Below are 22,874 nucleotides of genomic sequence, written 5' to 3'. Positions count from 1 at the left end.
AGCAGAGGAAACAGCACAGACCAAGGCCAAAACAAACGCAAATTCCCGTGTTGATTTACATTACATGCAAATCAGCTCCCCATCTTTCACCTCTAGGAGGAAAACGGGAACAATAACTCCTGCCTGGCTACATCAAGAGTTGCTATGTGGATTAAATACAGAATATCAAAGGGCTATGTAAACTTGGAAGTCCCATTATCACCATTATGAAAGAGAAGTGTGATCCAGGGCTCCGTCAAGATTCAACTCAATGATAACCACGCTATGTGGCAGAAGGAGCCGCACCCTGGCTTTGCCACTAACCCACAATCTGTCCTCTGCCATCCTGCCCACCCCACCCCATGGGCCTCAGTTTTCCTCATCTGTAAAATCAGTGGCTTGGACTAAGGAACACTTCTGTCCCTTCAAGATGCTGCCATTTTATTCCTAATTCTCCTTTAAATCTAGTTGCCAGTAAGCAGCACGTGGCTCTCCACCCCCAGAGTATTTCTTTATTCATTCCTAACATTTACCTTGGCAGCCAAAGCATAAGATTCATCAAGCGTGTTCGACAATCATGGCACATTTCCTGTTTCCCTCTGTTTGCTCCGCAGGTCATAGACACAGCACTGAGCCTTTCCAGGGCTCAGCGAGATCAGGGCTGCTGGCCACTTAACAAAGGCTCCCTGCCTCCCAGGGGCTGAGGAAAGTCCTGAGCACAGGCTGGGGTTGTTTGGTTTTGAGGTGTGCTGGGATGAAAGGCAGCCTGGAAGTGGAAGATTCGGTCATTCATTAATTAATTATAATTGTGGGTTTGTTCTTAAGAATGATTCCTTTGAAATTACTTTCCATCCAACAGCGGCTGCGACAGAGGATCAGATATTCAGAACTGTCTCCATTTCCTCTGCACAAGTATTTTCAATCCAGGACCTGAGATTCTGTCCTGATCTGGCTCTTGCATTGTGAGTCCCTCCCATCCTTGCTTTAGAGCTGGGGTGTGTTTATTTGGGGATTGGGTAGGGGCAGGTGTGTGTCCGTGTGTTTAATGTCTACTTTTTCAAGGGAAATCTATGCCACCCCAAATCACCTGTCTGTGAACTTCAATCAGACCTTTTCCAGATAAATGGACAATGGGAAAAACCCACAGACAGACTAGAAAGACACCTGAGACTAATACCCACCTAAGGTCGTGGGCCACACCTCCAGGTTACCACTGGGAGGGAGAAACAACCTGGCATATCGATGTGACTCTAAACAACAGCCCCATGTGTGAAGGCCCGGGGGCGCTTTGGGATTGACCAAGAGGAAACACGTGTTGCACAATGATAGGATCTTGTCGGTACAGCTGTCAGAAGAGGGAACTCCCACAGCAAAGGGCATAAAGCCATCTGGGGCAGTCTGGGGCGGCTCAGTTTTGTGGTGCCAGGGAGTGGACCAGAGCCCAGTCCTGCCCCAGACACAGATGGGACCATGAATTCCAACCAGAGCTTCAGCCAGAACCCCTCAGTTTCCCTCTATGCCACAGGAGGCGGCTGGGGCCGGCCAGGGAGCTTCCCCCGGGCTCCCAGTGTCCATGGTGGTGCCGGGGGTGTCCGCATCTCGCTTTCCTTCTCCTCACCGAGCTGTCCACTCCCTGAAGGGTCTTGGAGGTCTGGAAGAGGCAGTTCCCTCCTAGGCGGAAATGGGAAGGAGATGATGCAGAACCTCAATGACCGCCTGGCCACCTACCTGGAAAAGGTGCGTGCCCTGGAGGAGGCCAATGTGAAACTAGAAAGCTGCATCCTGAAGTGGCATCAGCAAAGAGATTCAGGCAATAAGCAAGACTACTCCCAATATGAGGAAAGCATCAGCCGCCTGCAGGAGCAGGTAAGATCCTGGGTAACCCTGGAACTTGAGAGGGGACTGCATTTCCAGGAGACCCATGAGAGGAGAAATCAGTAGAAAAGATAATTTGCAGGAAAATGACAAAAGGAGCTTCAAATAATCATGAAAAAAGTATTCAAGGATATTTTCTTTCTTTTCCCCAGTGGCTCAGATGGTAAAGAGTTTTTTCATTTATTTATTTATTGCTGGCCTTGGCCTTTGTTGCTGAAGTTCTGAGCTTTTCTCTAGTTGTGGAGAGCAGGGGCTTCTCTCTAGTTGCGGTACGTGGGCTTCTCTTGTTAGGGAGCGTGAGCTCTAGGGCATGCAGGCTTCAGTAGTTGCAGCTCCCAGGCTCTAGAGCACAGGCTCAACAGTTGTGACAGGCTTAGATAGCATGTTTAATCTTCCTGGAACAGGGGTCGAACCCATGTCTCCTGCATCAGCAGGCAGATTCTTTACCACTAAGCCACCAGGGAAACCCAAGGATATTTTCTTGTGCATGTTAAGTCTCTTCAGTTATGTCCAACTCTTTGCAACCCTGTGGACTGTAGCCCACTGGATTCCTCTGTCCATGAGATTCTCTAGGCAAAAGTGCTGGAATGCTTTGCAATTTCCTTCTCCAGGGCATCTTCCCAACCAGGGATCAAACCCTCATCTTATGTCTCTTGCATGGGCAGGTGGGTTCTTTAGCACCAGTGCCACCTGGGAAACCCAAGGACATTTTCTTATCATACCTTAAATATGGAGTCAGGAAAGTCTGTTTTGTGTATTTAATCTTCTGTACATGAATTATATAGAAAAAAATGGAAGGAAAGCAGGTGCTGTCTGGTACCACTTATGATCCGACAACATAATCATAATGATCAGGGCTGGTCTTCATTCCTCATGCTCAGTGCACAAGGCACGAGAAAGCATTTACGTCTCATTACATCAGCTCCACTCCACCGCAAAGTCCTGACAACAGTGTGCTTATGCATCAAAAAAGGCTGAGTTGTACTATTCTGGAGATCACACGTAAAAGCTGTCACTCCACCAGCAGATACATCTTTGTGATTTCCCTGGGTGCTTCCTTTTGGGGACTGCCAGAAGTTCCGAATTCTAGCCACTCACAGTTTTGAAAATGGCATATTGCTAAGGAAAAAAATAATAAAAATGGGTCTGATTTTTAGAATCTTAAGAGTTAGGATGGCTTACGGAGACTTCTTCAAAATATGAATAGCTTTTCAACCAAACATTTTAAAACCTAACCTCACGCTTTCTGCTCATTCAGTAGTGTCCAACTCTTTTTGACCCTATGGACTATAGTCCACCAGGCTCCTCTGCCCATGGGATTTTCCAGGCAAGAATACAGGAATGAGTTGCCATTTCCTACACCATTATACCTTCTGAGATGTCTCACAACATTGACTAGAAGTACAGGGAATCCAGTCATCTAGGTTATATTTTAAAGCTATGTAAATTCTCTTAAGTAAAGTAGTCCCAGAAAATTTCCTGTAAGATCATGATTGAACCTATCCTAGAAAGAGCATCACAGGTTTCCAATATTTCTAAGATACTATTTCTCAACACTCAGTTGTCCCTGCTTGAATCAAGATAATAGAAATCTGTCCTCATAATGAACCCTAATTATTGAATAATCAACCTAATAGCTGACTGTGTAATTGTCTTAACTATATAGTACATGGTTGTCTTTACCAAAAAAACAAGGTGACTCAACAAACCTTACCATACTGTTTTTATTAGTAAAGTTGCTTTGGTTTTAGAATGGAGAGGACAGGGGGTTTTTTGCAAATGGGAAGCTAAGAACATAACTCCCTAAAGAAACGTGAGGTTAGACCTGGTCAAATAATCTATCAGCTGACAGCAGAAAGATGGAGGAAAGGGGACAGAAAAATTTATCGAGTGATTATTATATGCCAGGCATCATGTCAGGTACTGAATACACTCATCAGCATGGTCCAAGAGCTTTCTGCAATGATGGAAACATTCTGTCTCAACTGATTTATTTCTCATCACAACCCTGGAAAGAAATTGAAGCTCAGAGAAGTGAAGCAGCCATCCAAAGCCACCAGGAAGAGCCAGAGCTGGGATTCTAACCCAGGTCTCTTTCTAATGGCCTCGTAATTTCCACATAGCATGGTGCTGGCCAGTCTGCCTCATCAAAAATGATGTTATTTGTTAATAAAGATAATGCATTCCATTTGTTAATCATACAGCACATATTTCATACCCATTATCTTGTTCTGTGAAGCAGGTGTTTTTTTCCCCAATTTATGGTTGAGGAGACTGAGGCCAAAATTCTTTGGAACAGAATTGAGAAAAGCAAGTGGGGACAATTACAAGGAGCAGGTGGCTGGCCCACTCTCCAGGAAACCCCAGGTTCTCAGTTCTGACACTAAATAGGAAGTTCCTTCAGCTTCAAATTACATTCACTTCTGGATTTCTTTCAGTTGTTTTTCTCTGTGTTTGAAGAAAACAGCTCTTTGAAGTTCAGATGGTCTATCAGACCTTCCCTGTTTGTAGGTGACAAAACAGAGGCCCAAAGAAGTCCCACCATGCCCAGGACTTACCCCTTCCTGGGCCTTTCAAGACTCATGAAATGTTCTGAGTAGATATAGCACGCTCCCACCCCCCACTTAGTATCACCAACTCAATGGACATGAATCTGAGCAAACTCCAGGAGAGAGTGAAGGACAGGAGAGCCTGGCGTGCTGCAGTCCATGGGGTCACAAAGAGTCCGGGCATGACTTAGTGATTGAACAACACCCCCACTTTAGGGATGTTAAATGTTACTCCAAAAGTCTGTAAGAAAATATTTCAGGAACTCCCTGGTACGAGTGGTTAGGACTTGAAGCTTTCACTGCTGTGGGCCTGGGTTCAATCCCAGGTCAGGAAACCAAGATCCCACAAACCTCATGACCCAAAAGAAAAAGAAAGAAAGAAAGAAAGAGAAGAAAATGATTTCAAAAATTAATCTATTCCTTTGAAACACAGAGTTGGACATCGTCATGCAAATATTAGGGTGCAGAATGGCTCTCAATAGTACTATATTTGGCTCGTTGGTTTACAGTCACAATTTCTGTTCTCCTCTCCCTGGTAGATTACACACCCTGAAGCAGTGATACTACACTAATACACAAACTAGATTATTTTAAAAGAATGAACTCAGGTCCTTGGGGAGAATCCAGGTGATTAATTACAACACAATGCAATACCTATGCCTCATGTATTATTTCTCAACCCATTCTTATTCATTCATTACTGTGAAGGATGGCTCAGAAATAGTGGTTGTATCATAATACTGTATCAGGTAACCCAACGAGGAAGAAATAGTTTCGGTTTTTTAATTTCTTCTATATCAACTCATGTACTCTGAGAATGCCAACTGCAGAAATCAGACTTTTGATGTGGGTTTTGCCATGGATAAATTATCAATTTAATTCAGAAAAACCAAATAAATTCACAGATGAGTTTTTAACTATACACACTGCTTTGCATCCTTCTTATTATTTTAAATAAACTTTTCATGTGGAGTATTTTTAGATTTACATGGTACAGAAACTTTCCATAAATCTCTCACCCAGCTCTCCTCATCATTAAAATCTTCCATCACCATCGCACATTTGTCACAACTAACAAAGCAACATCAGTACACTTCTGTGAAATAAATTCACCTTTGTCTCAAACTTAATACCTGTATTAGAATAGAGAAAGTGACATTATTTTTTAATTGAAATAGAGTTGATTTACAATTTTGTGTTCATTTCAGCTGTGCAGCAAAATAGATCAGTTTTATATATATCTACATGTAGATGTATAGATATCCCAGGTGTTGCTAGTGGTAAAGAACCCGCCTGCCAAAGCAGGAGACATAAGAGACGTGGGTTTGATCCCTGGGTTGGGAAGATACTCTGGAGGAGGGCATGGCAACCCACTCCAGTCTTCTTGCTTGGAAAATCCCATGGACAGAGGGGCCTGGTGGGCTACAGTCCATTGGGTCACAAAGAGTCGGACACGACTGAGGCAACTTTTTTTATATTCTTTTCCATTACGGTTTATCACAGAATATTGGATATAGTTCCATCCACTATACATTCTGTAGAGCACAGAATATCATTTATCCATTCTATATGGAATGATGTTCTTAATGATCACTCCATGGTCTTCCAGTTAGAAGTATATTATACATAAGGTACTTCGTTGGAAAACTGTGGTGTTTCCAACACAGGTGGTATGTTTTATTTTCTGATTTCATGGAGTGTTCAGGGCATGGTTTCTCTGAATGTCAAGCAAAACCTCAGGGAACAGCTGAGGCTAACTGCAGGGATCCCCAGGCCATTTTGGATGGAGGTACTTATCATCTCCCATGAGCTTAGATCATGCAAAGACTAAACAGCCTGGAGGGGAAAACATTGGTATGAAGTTCCTAAGCAGCACTGTAGAGGAAAGACCAGGAACTATCTACAGAATCCCTTTTGAAAATTATGACAGTCGTCACGATGCCGTTTGGAATCCACTAAGGGAATTAAGAAGTTGGGCATGGGCAGCCAGTCTGGTTATCTCCCATCATGAACAGCAAAGCAGAGAACACATCTCAACATTTAAACCCTTGGATTTATCCAGTGCAGACACTGGCTCTAATTACAAAAGTGCTAGCTTGTTTTAAAAGAAAATTAAACACTTTACATTTTTCTGAACTAATTTAGCTTCAACTGATTGTTTTCAGAGTGTCTACACTGTGCCCAGAAATGCTATTTTGCATTATTTTATTTAAACTCTTCTAATCTAATTCTCATAACTCTATGGTTGTTATTATTGCTATTTTATGGATGAAGAAGCCAAGACTTGGCAGAGCTCACTCAGCAGGTGGATGCTGGAGCAGGACCCCAGGCCCTGCTCTGGGAGTTCCAGACCCAGTGTCCTGAACACCTCTGAATCCTGCTATTGTGTATTCATGACACAAAATTCCAAGTAATCAGTGGAGCTTAGAACAGGGCCAGATTTTTGAAAGGTGTCTTTGTGTCAAAGTATAAGTTTGTCCTAAGAAAATCCTCTCTAATTAAAGCAATTATCTGTATAAATACAATGGGAATGTCACAGATTCTTTGGCTCCAAGTAAGTTACAGAAGTTTGGAGCTAGGACCCCTAAGGTCACATGTTTTCAGGACAAGCTCCTTATTTGTAAAGAGCTGAAATGGAACTGAAGTCCACAGAGTTAGGTAACTGACCCAAGTTCACACCAATAGTCAGTAACAGGAAATAAAAGGAAAATCTGCTGGTTCCCAGTTCAGCGCAATGCTTGGTACTTTTGACATTGAGATATCTTCCATACAATTTTCCCCAAGACAATGACATACATTAAAATTGTGTGTCATATATTTCTCTGATATGTGTATTTCTATGATTACAACTACCTAGAAGTATTTACAAATCAAACATTTATATACCCAATTTCTCAGGTGGATACTTCAAAAATAATTCTCTTTTTAAATAAAAAATATATACACATCTAGTGAAAGTCTTTAACTAGAGGCAGTTACAAAGTTAAAGTTTTAACACAAAGTTTATTAATCTACTTAATTTATGGTAGAGAATTATTTCAGTTAATATTTTTAATTTTTTGTTTTTTTAATTAAGTATAGCTGATATACATTGTTTCAAGTGTACAGCATGATGATTCAATTATATACATATGTATATATATATACATATATATATATCCTTTTCCAGATTATTTTCCATTATAAGTTATTACAAGAAATTGAATATAGTTCCCTATGCTATACAGTGTGTGTGTGTGACATGGTTGCTTAACCATGTCTGACCTTTGTGATCCATGGATTGTAGCCCACCAGACTCCTCTGTCCATAGAATTCTCTAGGCAAGAATGCTGGAGTGGGTTGCCACTCCTGTCTCCACAGGATCTTCCTGGCCCAGGAATCAAACCTGTGTCTCCTGCCTTGCAGGCAGATTCTTTACCATCTGACCCACCAGGGAAGCCCATGCTATACAGTAGCTCTTTGTTATTTATTTAATATATAGTAGTGTGTATCTGTTAATCCCAAATTCCCAACTCATCCTTCTCCCCTTTCATTTAATATTTTAATAGCTACAACTGGGGCATTCTCATCATTTAATACTTTTCAAACACATGTACATACCTGTAAGTTATGCATATGGCTATGGTCATTTAGGGCAAAAAATAATTGTGGTTAGTTCAGTTCAGTCACTCAGTTGTGTCTGACTCTTTGCAACCCCATGGACTGCAGCACGCCAGGCTTACCTGGCCATCACCAACTCCCAGAGCTTGCTCAAACTCATATTTATTGAGTCAGTGATGCCATCCAACCATCTCATCCTCTGTCGTCCCCTTCTCCTCCTGCCTTCAATCTTTCCCAGCATCACGGTCTTTTCAAATGAGTCAGCTCTTCGCATCAGGTGGCCAAAGTATTGGAGTTTCAGCTTCAACATCAGTCCTTCCAATGAACACCCAGGACTGATTTCCTTTAGGATTGACTGGTTGGATCTCCTTGCAGACCAAGGGACTCTCAAGAGTCTTCTCCAATACCACAGTTCAAAAGCATCAATTCTTTGGCACTCAGCTTTCTTTATAGTCCAACTCTCACATCCATACATGACTACTGGAAAAACCATAGCCTTGTCGAAAAACAAGAAAACTCTGGAAAAATCATAGCCTTGTTGAAAAACAAGAAAACTCTCTTTTCTTAAAAGATACCTTCTGAAGTATTTAGGGTTTGAAAGGACAAAACAAAAACAAGTCGAAAAAACCGAGTCAGACACGACTGAGTGACTTTCACTTTCACTTTGTGTGACTCTTACTAGATAGTTAAAAGGTATTTTCCACAATTACTCTCCTTCCCCCATCTATATCATTCTTTGAGCCATTGCATCAATCCTATCAAAAGTCAATATAAAAAACACAGTGAAAGTGACTGCAGACCATACCCTTACTACAAAACCACTCTTGTGCTTTGAACTTAGTAGGTTCTCAATAAATATTAATTGACTTGACTGCTCATTATTCCACTGCTAGAAAATAAAGCCTTATCTGCTGATGAGTCAGATTCTCAGAAACTGGGCAGAAATGCAGTTGTCCTGTGGATTTGCATGCGCCTGAAGTGACTCTTGGTGTGTGCTTTACAGATAGCAGATGGCAAGGTGAACAACGCGCAGATCATCCTTCTCATTGACAATGCCAGGATGGCAGTGGATGACTTCAGCCTTAAGTAAGTTCCTTCTTCACAGTGTTGTGTTGGTGGAGGGGAGGGGACGGGGGTTGGTTAGGTTTTTGGAATTGTTCTTGTTTCTTTTTCTGTGTTGCAGAAAGAAAACGTATCTCACCATTACCCACATGTAAAATCTTAAGTTATAATGAAAAGGCATGCTGCTGCTGCTAAGTCGCTTCAGTCACTAGGGTCCAGACAGATATTTGCTCTTGTTATAACAAGATTTGTTAAAAAATCAGATATAAAATACACTTTTTGGTATGGGGAAATTTGAATACAAATCCTTAGATGATATTAAAAACTTATTATTGATTTTTAGGTATGATAATGTTACTATGCTTATTTAGAAAACTCTCTTTTCTTAAAAGATACATTCTGAAGTATTTAGGGTTTGAAAGGACATAATGTCTATAATTTACTTTAAAAGACAAGATAGACTATAGATGAAACGAATATGGAAAAATGTTAATAGCTGCTAAATCTAAGTGACGGACATATGGCTGTTTATTATGCCATTCTCACTAATGAAAAAAATAAAATTGGATCACCATCATAGAAAAACCTGCATGAAACATAAAAAGTAAGAAATTTAGCCTAAAACTAAGATGAATCCTTCCAATAACAAGTGTTCTGTTCTCTTCTTTCTAACCAAAGGTATGAAAATGAACACTCCTTCAAGAAAGACTTGGAAATTGAAGTTGAAGGTCTCCGAAAGACCTTGGATGATCTGACCATTGTCACCACAGACCTAGAACAGGAGGTTGAGGGGATGAGGAAAGAGCTCATCCTCATGAAGAAGCGTCATGAGCAGGTAGGACTCCCAGGATCTCCAGGCAACCAGTACAGCTCTTAGTCTGCACATTTCAGGTGACTCAGTCGCTCCAGAAGAAATCACCACCTGAATGCCAGCTCTATTGTCTTCAACCTAAATAATCATAAGGAACCATATACATATCTAATTTTTCCACATTCACAGCTACGCCAAATACAACAGCCAAAACACAATTCCAATTAACTATGACATCAGTCAACAATTTTGTTAATATACAATGTTTATCTAGACCTGATTATTAATATGATGTGAGAAAAATAAATGTTTAGGATCAAACTTCTTTCATTAACCCAATGTGCAGCAAGTTGGAGAACGACAGAATAGACTCTGCCACTGGTCCAGATTATATTTAATATAGTTATATTCTATAGTAACTACATAGTTACAGTTACTAGTTATATTTGATATAACTATTGGCCAAAATTGAGGCTCAACTGCCAAAATCATTTAACTGACTTTAAAAGTTAGCATCCATTTAAAATCCCTGAGACTCTGATGAAAAGATAAAAAAAACAATCCCTATTTTAGGCAAACAAAACTGCTTATCCAGGAAACTCGCCTTCTGCACAGCTGGTGAGACGTGATGGTTAATGAAACCTTTCCTGTGGTTTCTGGGTTTCATGATACCTCATGGGCCTCTTGCCTACAGAGTCATAATACACTGACAAGATTTTGAAAGTCTCTACACCATTTGGCTTTGGGTTACTGAACTGCTTCCCCAAAGCTTTGGCCTATAACCTGAAATGTTCAAGTGTTTCACTGTGTCAGCATTTCATTCATGAACATTTGTTGAAGAGTACTTTATACTGTATGTAAGCAAAATTCCTTGTAAAATGTTTTCAACCAGGGATTAAGTCAGTAATCACAGGGGCCATTTTATTACCTGTCTGGTGCTATTCTTTACTTCATAAAATTATAAGAGAGGGACTTCCCTGAAAGTCCATTGACTAAGACTCCTCACTTTTTCCACTGCAGGGGCCCTGGATCCAATCCCTGTTCAAGGAATTAAGATCCCACATGCAGTGTGGTGTGGCCAAAAAAAAAAAAAAATATATATATATATATATGTATGTATGTATGTATGTATACACACACATATGTAAGGGGGGAAAAAAACATGTTTTGTCATCAACAAATAAAAACTGAGAAACCAAACCAAGCCAATGAAGGAGTGGCAAACACATAAGCTGAATTTTTAAGAGATCTGTGTGCTGCTTCCCATCAACACACTTCTGGCCTTCTGATTGTCAAACTGATTCCTTTTCTCTCTCTGTGGTTAAACAGGAAATAGAGGAAAACCATGTGCCAAATGAGTTCAAGTCAACGTGAAGGTGGATACAACCCCAGGAGAAGATCTGATTAAGGTCCTGGAGGATATGAGGCAGGAATATGAGTTTATAATTAAAAAGAAGCATCAAGACTTGGACACTTGGTACAAAGAGCAGGTAAAAGAAAGATGCCCAAACTTCCCAAAGTTTCCACTTACAAGTGGTCCCAATGCCAATGCCTCTCTTCTCGGCTTGGTCTCACAGTCAGCAGCCGTGGCCCAGGAGGCAGCCAGTCCAACAGGTGTGCAAAGCAGCCAAAGTGACCTTCATGAACTGAAGCGCACTTTCCAGGCCCTGGAGATCGATCTGCAGGCACAGTGCAACAAGGTGAGTTTGAGCTGGAAAAATCTCAGGTCAGGTACCACCTCCTCCACAAAACCTTCTCTCCGGGGACCGTCTCTCCAACTCCCTTGGGGCGCTTCTCCATCCAAACTCCCACTTTCCATCCAAATTGTCCACAAAGAGGATGATAAAAGCTATCATTTATTGAGGAGTCCATGCTGTGCCACATTCATTATATTCAATGTCATCAATCCTCATATTAACCTTTCCAGATAGGGCTGGTGTCCCCATTTTGGAGATAAGGAAACCAAAGCCCCAAACAGTTAAGTGAATTGCCAGGGTCACACAGTTAATAAGTGACCAATGGTGAAGCCACATGGTGGTTTGTATGGGGGTGGCAGTTCTACACTCTCAAAACCTCTATCAGTGCTCTCCCCCTTACAACCATGCCGCCCCCTTCCAGTTCCAAGAAAGAGAAATTCTGGTGCCAACATTAGCAAGTGGCAAATCCAGGCTTGCTGACTCCAAAGTACGGCTCTATTACTGTGTATGTGTCTTATACCGTGAACAGTCTTATACCCAGTGAGCAGTAAGTTCTGTGTCTAAGTCATTCCTTTGATCATCATGGGTTTCAGTAAAAATGCTTTTAGGAGTGTTATAAGCACTTAAAATTTATTAAATAAAATCCATCATTGAATTTCCTTCTTAGCCTATCTGAATATTCTAATCATTCATCAATACCATTCCCCAGTGCTACTCTGCTCTCAGTCTTGAGGAGAAATAATTAGTTCATTTCGCTGCAGGTGCACCTGGTAAATTACTGTTACATTTTAGGAATCAGTGACGATGGACAGATATTTAAAATGTACACGGTTAAGGTGATGATAATGAACACAGAAATAATTACACTATTTTATATTATTTAAATACAAATAAATTAACATATTTTAAAATTATCTAAATAGTTTTGTAGCTTTCAGAACATTTTAGCATTAGAAATTTCACAACAACCCTGCAAGGTCAGCTTGACATTTATATCCAGTTTCATGCTTTCTGCTACCTGACACTATTCTAAGTAACAGGATTTGATAATGAAGGAGTTTGCATACTACTGTAGATGATAGACAATAAAGGCACAAATCATCAAAATTAATAACATGCCAGATGGAGGAAAATGCTGCAAAGAAATGAAACATGAGGGAGAAGTTAGGCTTGCCAGGAGAAGAGCTGTCATTTTAAAACCGGGTGGTAGGGAGAGGCCTTACTGTTAAGGTAAGAGCTGAGCAAAACCCTCAAAGTGATACGAAGATACATTACATGGCTATGGGGAGGGAGCTCCAGGTGGAGGGAATAGCAAATGCACAGGTTACGAGGCGTGGGTGTGTCGGACTGGTTGGAGGAACAGCCGGGAAGCCAACCTGGATGCAGTGAGTCAACAGAAGGAAGAAGAAAGGGGAGAAGAGGAGGCCCTAGGGTTAACAGTGGCACCAGATTCCCCTTGGTCAAGGGGAATTTGAAACAGAGGGTATAGACAACTCTTTGAGGAGCTCCGCAGTAAGCAAAGGCGAGCAGAGGAATTGGCTGATCGCTGAAGGTAGTTACGGTCTCGAGGGAACAAATTTTAAGGTGGAAGAAATTCTGTGTGAAAGCTGGTGGGAATAATCTAGGAGGGAGGAAAGCGTTCATGTTGCAAGACGGTGGGTAATTGCTGAAATAACCGTGGCACAGACAGGGGCGGTTATTCCCCTCATAACAGGAGGGGAATGAGTGTCGACACAGACTCATGTCTGTGGGTGGAAGCTGGCAGAGCTGGTGGGAGCCCTCCCCTGAGGGCTTTCATATCCTCAGCGACAAAGGAAGCAAGATCATGGGCTAAGAGAAAGGACAGGGAGAAGGGCAGTTTGCAGACAGAGGAGAAGGAACAAAAAAACCCTTTGGGAGAACAAGAAAGTGATGAGACCAGGGACATGTAGGGTAATAGCTAGGCAGCATGAAGGACCCCCTGGACTTTAGCAGCCCTGATGAAGTGCAGGGTGCTTTATTAGCTATGAATGTCTCTTTAAGGTTAAAGTTATGTGTGCTAGAAAAGTAGATGGTAAATCCAAACAGAACAGGGACTTGAACTCGGTTCTCTGCTTCCTTCATTTTGCAGCTTTCAGAATTTCCTCAAAAATGACAATGTGTTACCAGATTCACCAAATTGAAATGGAAGACACACAGTGAGATTTGAATTTCAGAGGAACAAGTGCTTTTTTTTTTTTTTTCAGTATAAGTAAGCCCTTGTGCAATATTGGGGGAATATTTGGAACACATTTATACTAAAAAAAAATTACTGATTGCTCATCTGAAATTCATACTTAATCAGGTGCCCTCTATTTTAGCTGGCACCCTTACTTGAGACCCTTCTCTGAAGATACAAAAAGATAGCAGTCCTGACTGCTATTTCCTTCTAGGAGCTTTCAGTCTGGCCAGAGACAAAATGTAAGCAGAAGTAGGTAAGGAACAGATCAGGGCAAGGTGGGGTATACTCACTCCCAAACAAGCTACATCAAGAATAAATACTACAGGAGTGCAGCTAAGTTGCATAGAACTCCCTGACACAAAGCCTTTATGCCCAGAAAAATGAGATTCAGAAAGTCCTGACTCCTCATTGCCTGACACCAAACCTAAAAGTCAGCCTGCTCCTCCTAACTCATCCCCAACTCCACCAAGATACCCAGCAGAGTAGTTGGTATATTCTCACTACTCAGCAAGCATGCATGCTCAGCTGTGTCCAGCTCTTTGTGAGCCCATGGATTGTAGCCCACCAGGCTCCTCTCTCCATGGAATTTTTCAGGCAAGAATACTGGAGTGGGTTGCCATTTCCTCTTCCAGGAGATCTTCTCCACCCAGAGACCAAACCCACATCTTTTGAGTCTCCTGCATTGGCAGGTGGATTCTTTACAATTGTGCCACCAGAGAAGCCCAACTCAGCAGGTTATTAAATCAAGCCATCAGTCAGTAGATGAAAGAAATCTCATTCCTCTTTCAGAAATCTGCTTTAGAAAACATGTTATCAGAGACCCAGTCTCGGTACACCTACCAGCTCCAGGACATGCAACGGATCATCTCCCATTATGAGGAAGAACTGACACAGCTACGCCATGACCTGGAGCGTCAGAATAACGAATACAAGGTCCTCCTGGGCATCAAAAGCCACCTAGAGAAGGAAATTGCCACCTACCGCCAGCTCTTGGAGGGAGAGAATGGAGGGTAAGGCAAAGATTGGCACGGGAGGGCAATGAAAAGAGAATCCACCCTTGTGTGCATTCATGTACCTAATGGTCCTGTTAGCCATCATCTGTGTAGAGAAAGAAAGGTTTATGCTGAACTTCTTCTGTAGCTACTTAGATCAGGCTGTATTCCGTTAAGTAGGAAGTGTGAATTCATCAACTGTCATTCCCAGGACACTAAGATTTGAAGTCAACAGTTTCAGTTAATATTTTATATCTTTAGAAACAATGAAGAAAGTTTGGCCACAGTGTTTCCCAGTGAGAATGCACCCAATTTTGGCTCAAAAAAGAAAAAAAGATTGAGGAATCTAACAGCAGGAAAAGACTCATAAGAGATTGAGATGTCCAGATTTTTTATCTGGAATCTCTATTTTTTGGTATAGGTGTCCACAAAAGGGCACATATGTTCTATGACCCAAGGGAAAGAGAATTTTTTTAGTACATAAATAAAATGTTACTGGACCAAACTTAAAAGAGTTTGAAAAGCCCAGGGGTTCCACACTTCAGATGGAGACACTGAAAAGGATCCCAGTGGAGGCAAAGCCTGCAGCTGGCTGAAAAGATGGAGATGACTCAGCAGATTTCTCCCCCCAGGGTTAGTGGGAGGCAGTACTCACTGCCTTTTGGGTCCAGGAGGGTTCTCCCATGAACTCCTGACCTTGAAACTACAGAACTCAAACAATTATCCTCATTAAAGAGCTATGAATGTACCAGCAGGCAAAGGAAGTTAGTTCATCTTGAGAAGTTTTTATGATTGTTGTTAATACTAAAATGAGCCTTTATCACTTTTATAGGACAATGGAAGAATCTAAGTCAAACGTCAAAGGTAAAAAATACTGTTTCATTGTTTGAATATACTTTTTTTTTAATGAATCAGCACATTTATCCATCCTTCAGTAATCATACCCTCTCGTGTACTACTGAATGTTCTTTGTTCAGTTTTTACTTTACTGCCAAATGGCCAGGAATCAACTTAAATTAGATATGGCAGAACCAAGTGAGCTCTCAATATTGTCCTAAACTATATATATATATATATATATATATATATATAAGCTCTTTGCCAGCAGTAAAGTAGATAAAAATAATCAGTGATATTATTATATCTCTATTAAATTATGGACTCAATGGACATGAATCTGAAAAAACTTTAGGAGGTAATGAAGGACAGGGGAGCCTGGTGCACTGCAGTCCATGGGGTTGCAAAGAGTCAGACACAACTAAGTGACTGAACAACAATTAAGTTATGGAGTCTGCTGGCGAAAATCCTAGGAAATTAAGAAAAACATGATGTCACATAATTTCCCAAGCTACATTCTGTTGAACACTAGCATCCCATGAGATTTTAACTGTGTATTATAAAAAGATGTGTCCTGTGGCCCAGTATGGCTGGGAATACTATGTACCACTATCCTCTTGGTGAAGAATCAGGCTATGTTTCAGTATTGAAGATGGAACAAATACTGCTGCAGGGAAGAAAAAGAAAGAGAAAGAAACCACAACAAAATTTATTTTGTTTAGCAGAGTGTTCTCAAACACCTTTGACCAGGGGACCCTGTTTTCTCAGATTACATTTAACATCTCACAGAAAAGTTTAAGAAGTCACAGTCTGGGACAGGTGGCACTTTCTGATTAGTTTATGATAAAATGTTCTAAGGCATTAAAGGTTCAGGGACTGAGAGTCCAAGTAACCATCAGAGAACAGCTGGCCTCGTTGCCATCCCTCTGCAAGATCCCAACACATGGACCTCCAGCCTCTCTTTGGTCATGTCCAGGGACAGGGAACCCATTACTGGAGGGGGTGGACAATCTACTATTGGAGAGCCTTGACTTTAACAAAGTTCTCCCTGGATCTCTATTACTGGTTTCAATTCTTCCCTCTGGTCTAGAATCGGTGTATTGATGCATCAACAAAGCAATTTTTCAAATAAATCTTATCTTTGAAAACAGTGACCATGATAAACATTCCTGGCTTCTCACGATGTTTCATATGACATACTCTATAGACCTTAAAATGAGGTCCCCAGAATGGCATTTAAGGCTCTGTAAGTTCACAGAGTCTATGATGCAAGTGCTCAAAGCCCATATAAGCAGAAAGGACCCCTCCAGCACTTGTGGTCAAATACTAGCTTCTGTATCAGGAAAACTTGAGGTGAAGGTCTTGACCTCTAGAAAATGACACTGTTCAGATACCCTCATTTCCTAGAAGGTGGGAGGAAAATCTTCCTTGGTAAGATCTCTTTTCACTCGATTAGAGTCCACCATATTGCTTAGTGATCATTTTGGAAAGCACAGAGAGCCTTTGGGTGCTGAGAACTGGGACCTGGAAAGGAGCACAGTTCAGATGGTGGGGAGAGCATGGCAGTGACCTCTTTGTTGCTTTTTTTTAAATCTGCAGCTCCAAAGATCAAGGCCATCACACAGGAGAGCGTCAATGGAAGAATAATTCTTTCTCAAGTGAATGAGATCTGAAAGTACAAGTGAGGCCAATAAAAATTTCTGCCTGTTGTAAAAACTATTTCCCCTCAATGCAAAGTCCTTGCCCAGGTGAATTCTAAGAGGTTTCCTTGGAGTTAACAAACTCAGAAACTTTTTTTCTCTGTAACAATCTCACCATAACAATCTTCATATATTGCTGCACTTTTTCAATCGAACTTGAGTTCATGAGCTTAAAGCTCTACTTTACCACTCCAGTTGTCAGATTCCCATCATTGTACATGTTTTATAGCCAATAAAACTCCATACCAGCTGCATCATGTCCTTTTTTTAAAAAATATCATAAGGCAAGACAAGACTTCAAGATAAGGTCAGTCTTGTCTTGACAAGACCTCTTTATCCTAAAAATGGATCCTCAGGGCATTGTCCATGAAAGAGCGACAGGGACCTTAATGCCCTGAAGGTGTTTGCAGCAAACACTGGGCAGAATTGTTACCTGCAGCCATGCATCTAGGGACAAGATGTGGTTCACAAGGCTCTCCAAGATCTCTAGACTTCTTCCAGCAGGAAAGTTGGGGTGGGGCAGGGATAGAGAAAGGAATGCGCAGGGAGGCCTCACTGAGATGACCAAAAACTATTCTATCTCACAGATGAATAAATGAACAACTTCAGTGCCTAAAAGAGAGTTAAAACTAGAAAAGGAAATTCATGGGGGGAATCCTCATTACAGATAGATACTGAGACCCTAAAAGGGGAAACAACTCATCCAAAATCTGAGTTGCAAACATTAGGATACAGAATATTATGTTGAGGTGTCATAAGGACTAAAGAAGACAGATTAGGCACCTCTGCCCCTGAAGAAGATGTCTTTTTTTCAGATTTTAGCTGTGTGAGCTACTACTCCAAGGCTGGTACAGAGGAGCAACACTGGAGAAAAGGAAGACATAAACCCACATATTCACTAAGACATCATCAGAAGGCCATACATGAAGCATTAGGATATTAACAATTCAATGGACCATGGGCATGGGCTTTACCATCTGAGCTACCCGGGAAGCCTTCCCTGGAAACTCAGCTGGTAAAGAATCAGCCTGCAATGGAGGACACCTGGGTTCGATCCCTGGGTTGGGAAGATCCCCTGGAGGAGGGCATGGCAACCTACTCCAGTATTCTTGCCTAGAGAATCCCCATGGACAGAAGAGCCTGGTGGGCTACAGTCCATGGGGTCACAAAGAGTCAGACATGACTGAGTGACTAAGCACAGCACTATACAGGCATGGGCTAGCCAAACTCTCCCACTTTACAGGCAAATAAACTGAGACCCAGACAATAAAGGCATGGACCCAAACACTCACTGGATTATTGCAGTTGGATCTAGAGCTGAGCCTCTAGACTCCATGTCCAGTTGTTAACCTAAAAGTACATTTAGTTCCATGTTCGTCTAACACATTGGCAATGCCCTGAATACTTTTTGTCTCTATGTTTGAATACTCCCTTGGAAAGGAGTGCTATTGATATTTTTCTGACCTGGGCATGTGTTAAAACTGGATTAGTCTTCCCTTTAAGGCAATAATTGGTATTTTCTGATTCTCAATACCCAAAGAATAGAAAATCAACCCTTAACAATTTGAAATTAGGCAAAAGGAATCCAGGATAATCACACGATTGCAAAAATGTATCATTGGTTTAAATGAAATATGTTAATTCCCTGGGGTAAAACTATAAATTTATCTTTACTGTGTGATTGCTTCCAAGAATTTCAAAAATAACCAATATATAATATCATCAATGAATTTTTGTGCAATACTTCTCTGTGTAAATTTTGATGATTTGGGGGGTGCAAGAAAAGATCCATATTAGACTGTATTAGTCCTCTTTTTCTATTTCATTCTACTAGGAGAACTTCTTCATGTTAACAGTGTACTATAGTCTCAAGGTATATCTTAAAATTAATTTTTTCTCTAGCATCAATTCACTCTGCTATTTTAGACATTATCTCTTTTTTTAAATCTAGATATTAGACATAAAATATACTTATTTTCTCAAGGTGAAATTTAGCAGTGCTAGCAAAATCTTTTGAAGAAATATTTAAAAAGCAACATGACAAGCTGAAGGTAAAGTTTTAATACTAGCCCCAGAAAATAATCCACTAACCTTGCATTTACTGTTATCATTTACATAAGACTTGGCAGTCATAAATTAAAACATAAGAATAATTTTTCAGGACTTCCCTGGTGGTCCAGTGGTTAAGAATCCTCCTTGCAAGGCAGGAGACACAGGTTCGATCCCTGTCAGAGAACTAGGATCCCATGTGCTGCTGAGCAACTAAGCCCGCAGGGCCCAACTACTAAAGCCCGCGTGCTCTGGAGCCCGTGCTCTGCAACTGCTGACCCTGCAAGCCACCACTAAAGTCCACACACCCCAATGAAAGATTGCACATGATGCAAAAAAAATTCCGCCTGCTGCAACTAAGATCCAACACAGCCAAACAAATAAATATTTTCTAATAAAAAAAAAGGATAATTTTCAGTCAAGCAGCTAAAATACTACCAAAGTATTCATTTTCGCTGTACCAATTAAGGTGAACCAACTCATCCTGGTTTGCTCAGGAAAGCCCTTAGTTCCAGGCAAACTGGAGTGGTTGGCCAGCCTATTGATAAAGAATTGCTCTTACCTTACTCTATTCAGGCTGCTGTAAGAGAATACCACAGATTGAGTGGCTTGCAAAAACAACAGAAATTTTCTCCTCACAGCTCTGGACACTGGGATGTCCAAGGCCAAGGCACCAGCAGGGTTGCATTCTGGGGGGGGTTCACTTCCTGGTTCGTAGCCTGGACCCTCCCATGATGGAAGGGGCTTGGGAGCTCTGTGGAGTGTCTTTTCTCAGAGCGTTAATCCCATTCACAGAGCCTCCACCCTCATGAACTAAATGCCTCCCAAAGACCTCACCTTCTAAAACCATCACCTTTGGGAGGTAAGATTTCAACATATAAATCTTTCAGACAAGTAGAGAGGAATTAAACCATTTTCCTGAGTAAAGAGACAATTGCACAAGTTCAGACTCTAGGCAACATAGAATAACCTCTCTCACACATCTGAGTAAGTCCAAAAACATTTCAAAATACCCATGATTATTGTATTCCAAAATACAAACTGATTAGTGCCTGTAGGTTCAGGCAAGTTGCCGACTGAGATGTTTTCATTTGTATTTGGTTTTGACCCACACACACCCAATCCACATAAAGGAGTTGGTAACAAATTCTATTGTTTCCATTACAGGAACACTTCAAGTAAATAATAGCTAATCCATTACCCAAAATCTAATTAAAGAAATACTTGGCTAATCTGGAGATGTATCATGTATCAAGTATTATTTTGGACTATTCATGTCAACATATTTTCCAATAGTACCATAATAATATGGTTGAGTGGATAGATCCATTTAATATTTTTCAGTCCAGTCAAATGCATGCCTTGACTAAAAGCTCATTTTTCCATTAATGTTTTTTATATACCTACCCTGTTAATGATGTGTGAAATTGGAAACTAAACTTCATAAAAATTCATTATTAAGGAATGTAGCAATTTTATGTCAGTAGAAAGGTCATAAAGCTTGAGAGAAGAACAAGAAGATGAATCACGAATTGTGGTGGGAAAAGGCAGGTAAGAGAAAGGGACCTGAGAAAGTTACTTTAGCACAGAGGTTCTCAAACTTGGCTGCACCTTAGGATCAACTGTGGAGATTAAAAAATTATAATGCCCAGACAACTTATAGATCAGTTAAATCAAGTTTTTTGAAGGTTAGAATATAGGCATCCATATATTTTAAAGATTCCCAGGTAATTACAATGTACAACCAAGTTTGAGAACTTGCTGCTTTAGTAGCTTCAAGTGCTTTTGTATTTGTTTGTCTGTTTCCCATATTTCTAATTTTTTAATACTCTCATGTGAATTAACTACTTGTTCAGTTCAGTTCAGTCACTCAGTTGACCACATGGACTGCAGCACACAAGGCTTCCCTGGTCATCACCCACTCCCAGAGCTAGCTCAAATTCATGTCCATTGAGTCGGTGATGCCATCCAATGATCTCATCCTCCATCGTCCACTTCTGCTTTCAATCTTTCCCAGCATCAGGGTCTTTTCCAATGAGTCAGTTCTTCACATCAGGTGGCCAAAGTATTGGAGCTTCAACTTCAGCATCAGTCCTTCCAATGAATATTCAGAACTGATTTCCTTTAGGAAGGACTGGTTGGATCTCCTTGCAGTCCAAGGGACTCTCAAGAGTCTTCTCCAATACCACAGTTCAAAAGCATCAATTCTTCGGCACTCTTTATAGTCCAACTCTCACATCCATACGTGACTACTGGAAAAAACATAGCTTTGACTAGACAGACCTTTGTTGGCAAAGTAATATCTCTGCTTGTTAATATGCTGTCTAGGTTGGTCATAGCTTTTCTTCTAAGAAGCAAGCATCTTTTAATTTCATTAATCACTGCAGTCACCATCTGCAGTGATTTTGGAGCCCAAGAAAACAAAGTCTCTCACTGTTTCCATTGTTTCCCCATCTATTTGCCATGAAGTGATGGGACTGGATGCCACAATCTACATTTTTTGAATGTTGAGTTTTAAGCCAGCTTTTTCAACCTCCTCCTTCACTTTCATCAAGAGGCTCTTTAGTTCCTCTTTGCTTTATGCCATAAGGATGGTATGATCTGCATATCTGAGGTTGATATTTCTCCCAGCAATCTTGATTCCAACTTGTGCTTCAATCAGCCTGGCATTTCTCATGATGTACTCTGCATATAAGTTAAATAAGTAGGGTGACAATATACATCCTTGATATACTCCTTTCCCAATTTGGAACCAGTCCATTGTTCCATGTCTGATTCTAACTGTTGTTTCTGGACCTGCATACAGATTTCTCAGGAGGTGGGTAAGGTGGTCCGGTATTCCCATCTTTTTCAGAATTTTCCACAGTTTGTTGTGATCCACACAGTCAAAGGCTTTAGCATAGTCAATGACACAGAAGTAGATGTTTTTCTGGAATTCTCTTGCTATTTCTATGATCCAATGGATGTTGACAATTTGATCTCTGATTCCTCTGCCTTTTCCAAATGCAGCTTGAACATCTGGAAGTTCTCAGATCACCTACTGTTGGAGCCTAGCTTGGAGAATTTTGAACATTACTTTGCTAGCATGTGAGATAAGTGCAATTGTGTGGTAGTTTGAACATTCTTTGGTATTGCCCTTTCTTTGGGATTAGAATGAAAACTGATCTTTTCCAGTCCTTTGGCCTCTGTTGAGTTTTCCAAATTTGCTGGCATATAGAGTGCAGCACTTTCATAGCATCATCTTTTAGGATTTGAAATAGCTCAGCTGGAATTCTATCACCTCCATTAGCTTTGTTGTAATGATGCTTCCTAAGGCCCACTTGACTTCACACTCCAGGATGTCTGGTTCTAGGTGAGTGATCACTCCATCGTGGTTATCTGGGTCATTAAGATCTCTTTTGTATAGTTCTTCTGTGTATTTCTGCCACCTCTTCTTAATATCTTTTGCTTCTGTTAGGTCCATACCATTTCTGTCCTTTATTGAGCCCATCTTTGCATGAAATGTTCCCTTGGTATCTCTAAT

At 40.9% G+C, this 22,874-nt stretch overlaps 1 protein-coding gene across 1 annotated transcript; it reads left to right on the top strand.

The window, feature by feature from the left end:
* The first annotated feature begins 1,382 nt into the window (after window positions 1-1,382).
* KRT23 (keratin 23) lies at window positions 1,383-17,556 on the top strand. Its single transcript, XM_020899758.2, is given in 9 exon segments — window positions 1,383-1,845; window positions 9,007-9,089; window positions 9,744-9,900; window positions 11,206-11,236; window positions 11,239-11,366; window positions 11,454-11,576; window positions 14,563-14,783; window positions 15,598-15,629; window positions 17,202-17,556. Coding segments are annotated over 9 exon segments (1,245 nt in total). The 5' UTR covers window positions 1,383-1,449; the 3' UTR covers window positions 17,276-17,556.
* The last annotated feature ends 5,318 nt before the right edge of the window (window positions 17,557-22,874 follow it).

The sequence above is a fragment of the Odocoileus virginianus genome, chromosome 17 (genome assembly GCF_023699985.2).
Source record: "Odocoileus virginianus isolate 20LAN1187 ecotype Illinois chromosome 17, Ovbor_1.2, whole genome shotgun sequence".
NCBI classification, from domain to species: Eukaryota; Metazoa; Chordata; class Mammalia; order Artiodactyla; family Cervidae; genus Odocoileus; species Odocoileus virginianus.
Note: the sequence above shows the minus strand (reverse complement) of the source record. Positions and strands in the feature narration are given on the sequence as shown.